Source organism: Bolinopsis microptera, chromosome 9 (genome assembly GCF_026151205.1).
Source record: "Bolinopsis microptera isolate Bmic1 chromosome 9, MBARI_Bmic_1.0, whole genome shotgun sequence".
Lineage (NCBI taxonomy): Eukaryota > Metazoa > Ctenophora > Tentaculata > Lobata > Bolinopsidae > Bolinopsis > Bolinopsis microptera.
The window spans coordinates 2,150,415-2,162,686 of NC_087080.1; the positions used below are offsets into that span (position 1 = coordinate 2,150,415).

The 12,272-nt window shown below is 39.8% G+C and overlaps 1 protein-coding gene across 1 annotated transcript in view; it reads right to left on the reverse strand.

Annotated features, from left to right (window-relative positions):
* Positions 1-12,272, reverse strand: part of LOC134820949 (lysoplasmalogenase TMEM86A-like) — an 85,548-nt gene that overhangs the window by 10,412 nt on the left and 62,864 nt on the right. The window contains exon 2 of the mRNA XM_063831617.1: positions 11,940-12,160. Coding sequence (XP_063687687.1) covers positions 11,940-12,153 — 214 coding nt within the window. The 5' untranslated portion in view covers positions 12,154-12,160. The remainder of the gene's footprint in view (positions 1-11,939; positions 12,161-12,272) is intronic.

The window sequence follows — 12,272 nt, forward strand, 5'->3', positions numbered from 1 at the left end:
AAATGACACAGTCACTTCACAGCTACATTCCAATCTCCAGTTTCATTACATCTAGTGGTGGGGATGCGTGGTTTCATTTTATTAGAGCAACGTTTTGTTCAACACTATCTGTGACTGAGTACTTTTAAGTAAATAGTAAATATTTAATCCTGTTTCCTACTTTTAAAGTAATTCTTCCTAGACAAAGAGGTTCCATTTCCTCCGCAAACGTTTTATCTCTTAAAGACATCCCGCTTCATCCTAGCTATTCAGTTATTGGTCATTAATTAATATGGAGTAGTCTGCTATGAACTATCTGCATAATACAATATTTAATTTAAAGCAGCATAGGCAGACATATTAATCAGAGCAGCAGTTACCATGGTAACCATAGTAACCATAGTAACCATGGTAACAATATGTTAACGAGATACGTGATTCATGAGTCTAGCATCCACAAGGACAACCTTCAAGGGAACCTTGAAGCTCCACTATAGGAACCGACCGGATTGGGGTTTTGGCTGCCGGACCGGATTCAGCCGGATTTGGATCTCAAATCCGGCAAGCCGGATTTTTCCGGACCGGAACCGGTGGTTTCAGAGTGAAATAAAAGGCAGCCGGATTTTGCCGGATTTTGCCGGTTTTTGCCAGATGTTGCCGGAAAATTTCCTTCCTTTCCACGCCTAATCTTCATCGAGCACTTCTTGCAGCTTGCATAAGGGATCCCATTTTCTTCTGAGTAGAACAACCAGACGGACAATGTTTTAGATTTACTACTACTCGACTCGACTTAGGGCGGCTTCAACAATATCTGTTCGATTTAGTTTTTTTACAAATCTTCCTATCTACTACTAGACATTGCTTAAACAAGCAGTACGTAGCAGACACAATGTAACACGAGTAGACACGAGTCACGACACTAGACGAGTAATAATCAGAAATGATATCTAATTGGCATATGCTGCCAGACCCCTGATTGAGCGCGTTTGTGCGAATTCCCTTTTTTTCATGCAAGTCTGAGTATCATTGGGTCACGTGACTTACAACCAGAGGTGCTTAATAAGGTTGTTCGTAAGCAGGCACTGTCTAGTACAGTACTAATTACCGTCTGGCGTCTAGAGCTGAGTCACATGATTGCAGTAATGAGCTAATTAAGTAGCTACCCAGACCCTGAACACGTGACCTTCATATTTCGTATTTCATAATCAGAAGATTAAATACTGCCAATTTTGCGATTATAGCCGGGGGTTAGCTCAGGGAGGTGGCCCAAAATATTTTCCGGTTTTTTCTAAGTCCGCACCTACCCCTCGATACACTATTCTGTATTCTGGACTCAAGGTTTCCCCCGGTAATGCGATCTCGGAAGGCAGGCCTCCCCTTTGCAACACGAGCTCGGAAGCGGGAGCTCTCGATACAGGAGGTACGTCTCGAGAACGACTCGGACCGAAAACTCTAAAGTTAAAATTTGTCGAAGTTTTTCTGAAAACCACTTTTTTCCACGATTCAGGCTACCTTGTTCATTATTAGCCGAAAATATTTTTTCGGTTTTTCGAAGTCCCCACCTACCCCTCGATACACAATTCTGGACTCGAGGTTTCCCCTGGTAATGTGATCACGGAAGGCAGGCCTCCCCTTTGCAACACGAGCTCGGAAGCGGGAGCTCTCGATACAGGAGGTACGTCTCGAGAACGACTCGGACCGAAAAACTTTTTTAAAAGTCAAAATTTTTTAAAAGTTTTTCTGAAAACCACTTTTTTCCACGATTCAGGCTACCCTGTTCATTATTAGCCGAAAATATTTTTTCGGTTTTTCGAAGTCCCCACCTACCCCTCGATACACAATTCTGGACTCGAGGTTTCCCCTGGTAATGTGATCTCGAAAGGCAGGCTTCCCCTTTGCAATACGAGCTCGGAAGCGGGAGCTCTCGATACAGGAGGTACGTCTCGAGAACGACTCGGACCGAAAAACTTCTAAGTCAAAATTTTTTAAAAGTTTTTCTGAAAACCACTTTTTTTTCCACGATTCGGCTACCCTGTTCATTATTTGTTATTAGCCGAAAATATTTTTTTGATTTTTTTTTCGGTAAAAAAAAACTGAAATCCGGCAAAAATCCGGCAAATTTTTTTCCAGCCGGAGCCGGAACCGGAACCGGATTTTGAAGCCGGATATCCGGCCGGAACCGGATTCAGCCGGATTTCCGGTCGGTTCCTACTCCACTAACAGGGCAATGTTAACCTTATCACTCAGCTTCGTGTTCAAAAAGACTTATCAGCTGTTTAAATACATTGTAACGATAATATGGCATGGTATTAGACACCAGACTGCAGTAGATTATTAGTCTTAAAGTGTCTTAAAGTTAGTTGCCTCGTTTTTTTCGTAATATTACCTTTAAATTAAGTTAGAAGTGGGCAGCTAGTCGAAGAGGGCCACTCTAACACGTGACACTGTCACTTGGGCTGTTTCCATAGTAACCATAGTGAACAGTCTGATGGCTGCTGACCTACAATTTATTTATAGAGTTCTTGTAAGTGGCTTGTTCCAGTGTCACACGTAGGTGTTCAAGTTAATTTGACCAGTGCTCGTGTTCTAACGTGAACCTGTAATTTCAGTGTATATGTTTCTTGCCGGCAACATAGTCACAAACTTACTCAACATTTCCATAACCGACAAGAGGGACCCGTGAAAGCTTGAAATGAAGTCCCCCAGTAATAACGGGTAACTCCGTTACCCAAACTAACCCACATGACACGACGTTATTAGTAAGGTATTATAGAAATATAATATCTAGCCTGAGTAACTGTAATAGACTAATAGGGCGGCTCACAATAAAAGGTGCTACAATAATATGTGCACATAATATAGGGGAGGCTAGCCGGGGGGAGGCTAGCCGGGCTCGCTCTGGTGCTGCACTTTAAGTGCCCAATGTTAACGGCAGGTAGCCATTTAAGCAATAAACAGTGCAGCCCATGTCCTGTGGTTGAGTGGTCCATTAGCGCGATAATGTGGTGGGACGCTCCTTATAAGGGCATCACGTGCCACGCTCCTTTACCAACTCTTGATTTTCTGTTGAATATTTATATAAATTGTGCAACCTATTGAGAGGGACAGTGCTGAAAACGATTGTCCGGCTTGTTATAATTTCAACCTTCTGACGTCTTGATTGTTCATTCTCGTACAAACCTTCAAAGATTTACACTGTTATCACCATGGACCTTACTAATTTTTACTCTTATTATTCACTAATTATTTATTTGATTAACTAGGAATTTCTCAATCGGTTTGATTATTGTTTGCTTTGGAAAGGAAACGTAAACGTAAACCCATATCCTAAGATCAACAGAAACTCTGACTTTTAAAAATTTTGAGAGGAAAAATATTGTTCCTGTCTGTTATCTGTTAATAGGAAAAATAGTGTTCCTGTCTGTTATCTGTCAATCTGTAGTTTAATTTTTACAGTTCTGAGAAGATGCAAACTTAGTTAACTTAGTTTTATAGAGTTTCAATTTTAGTTTGCATGACGATTTTCAAAAGATCCCGTCTGATAACTAATAACTATCCAAGAAGTCGGACCCAGTCTGCGGACTACTTATGACATGAAATTAAGCAGATCATATGAATAGTATCTGGGATGCAATTAGTTACGATTAATTGTAATGTTGTAAATTGCTGATTGAAATTAATGATTAAAATGTGGTACATGAGTCATTCGATTTCTGTACTGGGTGGGGCTTCTTGGATAATGCCCAGGCTTTTGTTTCAGGTGACAGTGAACGTGATGGCACGTCGTGTTCAGATTATCTGTGTAATCTAGTCACTGAATTCTATACAATTAAAAAAAGTTATCCTGCCCATGCCCCACACTCGTGACAAACAATAGTTGCTTCATTCATTTTCACTCTTCAGTACATTGTTCGGTCTATCAATAATATTGCATGAACTGCTTGAGTAAGATCACGTTTGAATTGCTTTTAAAATATATAATCTTCTTACTTTTACGTAATGTCTTTTTTACATATTTTTGTCATGTTTTTTATATCGAGGTGTATTGTAAACGCAAGAATTTATTCATTAATATTTGCATATCAATTAACGTCGTCGATCTAGAAAGAACAATTGTAAAACCACCAACTGCACCACCAATCACCATGGTAACGTGAATGATGGGAGAACAAAGGCACCATTTTCCACTTTGATGTAGTTCAACCTGTCTAGAGTCTCACTTTACTGCCCACACCAGCACCACCCCTCCCACCCGAGCAATAAATAAATAGGGGAACAGGAGAGGTAGTTACCGTGTTGTTGTGGCAAGCTGTGGACTGTGGAGTAAAGGGGCGTGACCTGAGGAAGGTAGACCGGGTCACCATAGTAACGTGTTGGTAAGTGGACCGGGTACGGTCTAGACTTTACTGAGCTGCTGCACCTTTGTCTCTGTTTGGGGTGAGTCTATAGGTGCGGTAATCCTGGTGCGGTAATCCTGGTGCGGTAATCCTGGTGCGGTAATCCTGGTGCGGTAATCCTGGTGCGGTAATCCTGGTGCGGTAATCCTGGTGCGGTAATCCTGGTGCGGTAATCCTGGTGCGGTAATACTGGTGCAGTAATCCTGGTGCGGTAATCCTGGTGCGGTAATCCTGGTGCGGTAATATTGGTGCGGTAATATTGGTGCGGTAATCCTGGTGCGGTAATCCTGGTGCGGTAATCCTGGTGCGGTAATCCTGGTGCGGTAATCCTGGTGCGGTAATCCTGGTGCGGTAATCCTGGTGCGGTAATCCTGGTGCGGTAATATTGGTGCGGTAATACTGGTGCGGTAATACTGTTACTTTACTTACAATAACTGTTATCCAGAAGTGTGTTCTCTGTACTATTTTTAGAACTTGATTTGGAGTTAAACTTAACGGACGCAAGCATGAAGACAGGGTGCCCTCCGAATTCTAAGAGAAATACCTTTTGCTCATAATATTGCAGACCGGCATACTATTTTGTTACCAAAATATACAAATATTTAAAAGGGATCTAAGATTGACGGACCTTTGCCTCTCTAGTTTGACGTAAAGTGCTATTAATTACCCTGTGTATAACTCTCACTGGGTATTGAAGGCATATTCTCACAATTTGTCTAGTCTTCTATTTAACACCTTCATTGTTGTAAAGTTGTAATACTCGTTTAAACAGCTTGGTTGTTGTAATGATCAAATCAGGTCGCCATTTCAAGCTGATCTAAACGTTTTGCCATGGTTACCCTCCGCAAGCGTTTTGCTGGGTTCCTGGGCTGCTTTTAGCACATTAGGGCAACTGTTAAGGGTGGGTTAACTTAATTATTATTGCGACTGTATTTCCCAATAATTGTGCAACAATGGAGCATAAGGGCATAGGATGGTTCACATGTTTCGTAACTCCGCACAAGGGGAGGATTGTAGTTTATTGGGCGTGGCTTTTAGTGCATTATACTTGTTTATAGTGCATTATACTTGTTTTGGTAAAATTAACTGACGTCCTGACCCTCCAGCTCCGTTATCACGTGACACGTATATCAGTTTTCTGCCATTAGATAAAAATCTTTGATCTAATGCTCACTAAAAAGTTAAAAACTTTCTGCACCGTGTCAATAATGGGTTATTGGAGGATTGAGGACCCTACTTTGAAGATTCGCAACTGCTGGCTGTCACATTGTCACAAGATATAAATACACGCTTAGTAGTGATAAGCGGTACAGATCAATTTCTTTGCCCTTAATGGTACAACTTGTAAAAAGGTGCTTTTATATTTTCTTTGAGTAACCATTTCACTCTGAGTGCTGGGTCATTGCTGTCGTGTTATTAGGCCAATTTCATAGATCATCATCTTGCTTTTAATCGTTGTACCACATTTCATGAGTTTCATGTGGATTGCGATCGTAGTTTAATTATTCAACTTTCAAAGTATCTTAAAGAATAAATCAAGAAACGAATATATTATGATAAGTCGTAGTAGGTTCTGAAATCGCCCAAACGTCATTTAAAATATCCACGTAGAAAAACAATGAGACAAAACACAGTACTGAGCTGTCACGTTGGTTTTAATTTCACGTATTATCTACTTTAGCCTTTTCTATAGCCTCTACTACTACAATAACTTCTATCTTTTCTGTCAATGCAAACCTTGCCAATATTTTTGAACATGTTGTGATGTTCTCTACCAGGGTCATCTCAATAGAACGAGTGTCACAACTCTGTTATGTGACACTGTTACAACATTGTTAAATATATCTTCTTGATCTTTAAATGGATTCATTTTTTTTGTCCGATTTGTTGTCTCGATGAGGAGACGCTATAAATATAGACATATATATAGACATTGCTAGTTGCTACGAAGAAATTATTATGTGAATAAATCTTCTCTGTTTACTGACCAATCTACCACAGTTTCTACAATGAAAGAGGATGACGAAATGTTTGGCCTGTTGACACACTGCAACAGGTCAGCCCTCGGAGCAAAACTAAAGATCTTAGAATCATCCTTCGGACGGAACACAACCAAACTCGTTGCCATGGAGTTCCTAAAAGACAAAACCTTCCTCCAGCTCATGGGAACAACGTGTGTCTTCATTGGGCTCACGTGTCTTGTCCTGAACATGTTCACCTTCACCTACTACTGCAAGGTTAAGAAACAAATGTTCAACACAGTCTACAGATCACTGACTCTGTGTGACATGATTAACGGGGTAGCTGCCATCTTAATGGGCTGCAACCTCATGTACTACTGCACCTGGGATATAGCCACTTTGGAGTCGAACCCCCCTGATATTGGGATGACGAAGCTAGTGGTAGCGGTGTCGTCCCTAATGTCCCGGATTGCCGTGTGGAACAACCTACTCCTAACCATTCTCCGAACACAGACTGTTTCAATTCCTTCTTTTAAAATCTCTAACAGGACTCTAAACTGGATGTTGATCATCCAGCCAGCCTGCTGGATCATCTTAACCATATCAGACATTTCCTTGGAGCAGACGACCGGTCTGCCCTTACTTTACTATATCCGCTATGACGTCATCAAGTCCATGTTGGGCAGAATAACTATATTCAAGGCCAGTTTCTCAATGTGTGTCCTCCCCCACTCCTTCTTAGTGTGGGGCTTTGTGTTGGTGATACCGTTTGTGTTGCCCGTCCTGATCGCTCTCCCTCTCATGATAAGCCAGGTGTACTACCTTATGTTCCGGAACAGGCAGATCTCTTCTAAAAGCTCCCGCAGCAAGAAGATGACCATCACCATCATCTACCTCACCATTGTGTATATCCTGTGTAACAGTGTCTACTTCATAGCGATAGTGGCCACCAACTCCATCTCCCTAGAGGGTCCCCCGTATGAGAGCCTCCTCTTCATCACCTCCACTGTGATACCCTACCTCCACTCCACTATTAACGCTAGCATACTGATAGGCCGGGGCAGGAGTCTCCAGAACTACTGTCTGGGGGTGCTGGATCAGTACATGTACCGGTGGAGAAGGGTGGATCAGGTGTCTATTAGACAGGTGGAACATGCTAGCAACAAGAACATGACAACATGCAGGGGTGAGAAGGAGGGTGGTATAGTTAGCACTAGGAACCAGTTGTCAGGGGTTACGCCTAATGTTGTCAATAATGTTTCAATTGATTTGAATCACCTGTCCGTTGATAATATCATAACTTGAGCTGAGTGAGCTGTGTCTTTTTAATCTGTAAATATTGTGCAATTTAATTGATTTCTTGCTGTATTTGTGTACTGTATGTGGGTTTGTATGCTACTTTTCTGTCAGATGATTATTTTTAAATGATCCGTTTCCGTCACATATCCAGTTGTTTGATTCTGAATTCTGATACCAAAGTTCTAGGGGAAATCTTCCATATCAGATGACGTAAAAATAAAAGTTGATTCAACTAGACTGACATTAATTTAATAATGTCACGAGTCTGCCTTTAATCCTGGTATTTTTCACTCAGTAAAATAGCGATTAGCGAAGTAGCCGTAAATAATATGTAGCATATTACACAGGGTGTACCACAGAAAGTGTGACTTTTTTGAGGAATTGTACAAAATATTATGTAGGAGCAGTTGCTAAAAACTCTTCATCACATTGTGTCAATATGTGTCGAATTTAAGCATACCAAGTTTCAAGTCCCTATCACTTTTTGATTTCTCACAAATTGCAATTCTGTTATGGTACTACCTCAGGAACTTAAGCTTGATGTAAATAAGAGGTCTCAGGAAAAAAAATTTCGAAATCAACATTTTAGTTGTTTTTGATAGAAAAGAGTAGTTTTATCAGTTGATCTTGGTATACACCCTGTATAATAAAGTTTACAGTAAACAGTTTGGTAGATATACATACAATACAAGGGTTGAATTAATCATAATCAACCGGGATAGAATATTCAATTCTGATAATCCCGCTTTTTTTCCCCGCTTAATAACTTAATAACCCTTAATAAATAACCCTGGCACAGTTTCTATAATCACGTCCCGCTTTGGTTCAACTAGATTTGGTTCGTTTTAACATTCCCATGAGATTTGAGAATCTCATCTGTGCATTGTCACGAATTTTGATGACGCGTATCACGTGACTAAATACTACGACTTTATCTTCAAGATTATTCTCAGGGAGGTCAGATTAAAAACCTCAAAACGCTTCATCTGATTCTTAGTAGTGTTCCAGACTTCAGCTCCGTATAACAGGATGGTGATAACAGCAGCCTTGTAGATGCGGATCTTGGTAGGTGTTTTTATAGTTCTACTGTTCCATATCTTCCAGAGCTGGTGGAACGCGCCATTGGTACGCTGGATCCTGATGTCAAGATCTCGGTCGATACCATTCCGTCCAAGGAAGATCGGCAAACACTTTGTTGGTTTGACATTATGTTAGTCGCGAGCAGAATTAATAATAAATAAATTTAATTAGTTGTGAATATCATGGATAGTCCTCATATCAGATAGAAACAATACTTGGCTCAAAGGAACACTCAACACATAACAGCTTAACAGACTGCAGACCATGATCACTGCTATTGGTATCACTAAAAATAGCAATTTTTAATAACTCTCAAACTCAAAACCTGATGACTATCGTCTGATTGTTGCACGTTTATAAACCCCTATATTTGGAGGAGAACAGTCACTAACTGGTATTTAGTAACCAGTTCGTAGTGACTGGTCTTTCGATGAAAATGTGTTTAATGTTGGCATTGATCTAGTGTCATACTTGTATTGGTTTTGGACCTCTTGCTTATTGTTTTTTAAATTAATGTTCGGTATTATGAGCTAATATTATATGTACATGACGTGATATACTGATATGTAAAAGTGTATAGCGAGTATATTTGATCATGATAATTATATAATGTATTGCGACAAGCTGTAACTTAAATATTGCATTACACAATAACTCAAAAATTAAATCTAACTAGAATATAGCAATATTACCAGAATTTAAAAAATATTATAATGTCGGACCCGTCGTCACTCTCAGCAGTCAACCAGGGCTCATAAAACCTAACAGCGCCTGTGCTGGGTCCTTTCACCAACTGCATGTGCCAACGAGAACGACGGTGTGGTCAGGTCGACTTTATCAGCTGGTATTTCATACCAGCGTGCTAGCTGCTAGCATACGCTTTTAATCAACTCAAATATATTTATAATATATTTGAGTATATCCCAGTTCAGTAATTACACTTTTCAATACGTTTGTACTCGCTTATCAGTTACTTATCATTACGTTGATAAGACTTGCTTGTTTAACCGGTGCCGTGGTTGTGTGATGTATAAATCGGAGAAATACGTGGCTTATAAGCTTGATGAAGTGAAAGATGATGCAGCTGAATGGATCCGGAAAACTCTTGGGCTTGCTAAAGTAGATCATGTTAACGCGTGTGCAGCTCAGAGTTTCAGTGGTAAAAGAGAAATCTCCAGGGAAGTCATGGCTCAGAGTCTTAACGCTGCGTTAAAAGTTATGTATAGACAGTCGTTGTACATTAATCAGCTAGAGAAATATAATCAGAAATTGCACTCCGATGTAATTGACAGTCAGGGAACAGTAGTTGTATTGCAGAAAGAGCTGCTAGCTGCCAAAGACAAGCAGCTTGATGACTTGAAATCTGTGGTTGTAGCATCAGTCGAGGATACTGTGAAATCAGAGTTGAAGACATACAGCGCCGCAGTACAGGCATCAAAAACCTCAGCAGCAGGTCCTTTGTTGGATTCGGATAGAAACATTTTGAAGAATGTCATCAAGGATGTTGTGGCAGAAGGAGACCGAAGTCGGAATCTGATGTTATTTGGTATTAAAGAAGAGAAAGGTGAGCTGTTATGCGACAAGGTCGCTCAAGTGTTGTTGGAACTTGGCGAAAAGCCAAAAATAGAAGCTAGCAGAATTGGTTTGAATAAACCCAAGGATAAGAAACAAGTGGCTGACAGACCTGTTAAGGTGACTTTGACGAGCTCCACAATCGTGCAGCAGATTTTGACTAGAGCAAGGCATCTCCGTAGCTCAGAACTTTTCAGTAAAGTCTTTATCAGTCCAGATAGGTCTCCAGAGGAACGTGCCGAACAGCAAAAGCTTGTTTTAGAACTCAAGAAGAGATCAAACGACGAGCCAGATAAGAGACACTACATAAAAGGAGGCAAAGTGTGTAGTGTGGACAAAATTGTTGTTTGAAATGTGTTAAGACAGAGTTTTGCTTGGATTTATGGATTCCTGGTTGGCTAAGATTTTAATTTTTTTTGATAAGCTTCTAAATCATATTCGTCTTTCAACACAAGACTGTCAGTCTTCTAGAATTTTGTTTTGATTTGTGTATTAAGCTGATGTATTTAATCTTACTTCCAGGTCCATAATTTCGTGTGGAGTATATTTTTAGAGTTATTTAGGTTTTATATTAGCAGATTTAGGAATATAATTATTGTATATTATTGTATGTATAAATTCTTGAGTAAACATTAACCAGTAAACAAAGCTGGTTCCCAAACAAACAATATGTAATAGTACGTTTGATCTTACCATCTAGCGCCAAAATTTAGTTGTATATAATTTATTCGGTTATATATCTATTGATTGATTGTGTAATAAAGTGATGATAAATAATAAAATTGTCTTTTCTCAAAGAATTGTCTTTTCTCAAACAGCATCATTCTATTTGTCACAACACTGCTGCTCAGATTAGGTACTGTTGTTGTTTTTATCAGTGCCAGAACGTTTTTGTGTTGAATTGAGAGATGCTCCTTTATTCCTGTTCGGACGCATTTATTAAAAATATAACAGATTCACTAGGCCACGCTATTCATTCTTGATTCTTTTGTCTAACTAACTGGCAGTTGATCACACATCTGGTTCGTTCACTGATCCGGCGGACTTTTATCCAATCCGGTTTGTTTTCATTTCCAATATCTGCCGAATCTGGCTCAGTATTTTACAACATTAGAACTCGAAATTCATTGGTATCTCCAGCTCATCGCTGCACTGATAGGTTCAGCTTCTACCAAGGACCAAAGAAAATGCGATTATTTAGGCCAAAAATCGCAGAGGTAAGTTCGATGTCATCTATTAGTTAACTAGCTCGTTAGTCTAGTTAGATTAGGGAGTGATAGGCGCGCCAGGCAAAACAATAGCATAGGTATATTGGTCAATTATGTGTTGAGTAATGTACAATTTGTACAATTTTGTAACATAGACAAATAAACACCAGCGATTCAAGCTGCAACTTACTCGTCGTACAAATTTTCAATTTGATCGGCTCATGTCCCATGATGATGTGATCTCAAATCATTATATCATCCGACACAGGCTGATAACAACAAGATATGACATAACTCATGACATCAATTAACAATTCTATATCTACACTTCCCATCCTAGTGTGATAAGATAATTAACACAATATGATTATTAATTATATTGTTTTAATTATTAATTGTGTTAATTGTGTTAATTATTAATTAACAAAACAAACTCTACTAACCTATAAAGACGTAGTTGCCCTGCGCCGAGTTCACCAGTCCATAGTTAACGCCCAGATACAAGAAGCTGAAAGAGGCGAGGGTCTTTGTCACTGGTTTGACATACTGAGAGTACCCGAAGAACTCGTTCACCAGTAAGATGGAAAGTGAGGTGACAGTGAGGCAGATAGGTGTGGTGGCTGCGGAGTAGGTCTTCGAGATGGGGTCTCTGTTCATTAAGTAGCTATAATGGGGGTTTAATTAGTTATAGTGGGGGTTTAATTAGCTATATTGGGGGTTTAATTAGCTATAACGGGGGTTTAGTTAGTTATAATGGGGTTTAATTAGTTATAGTG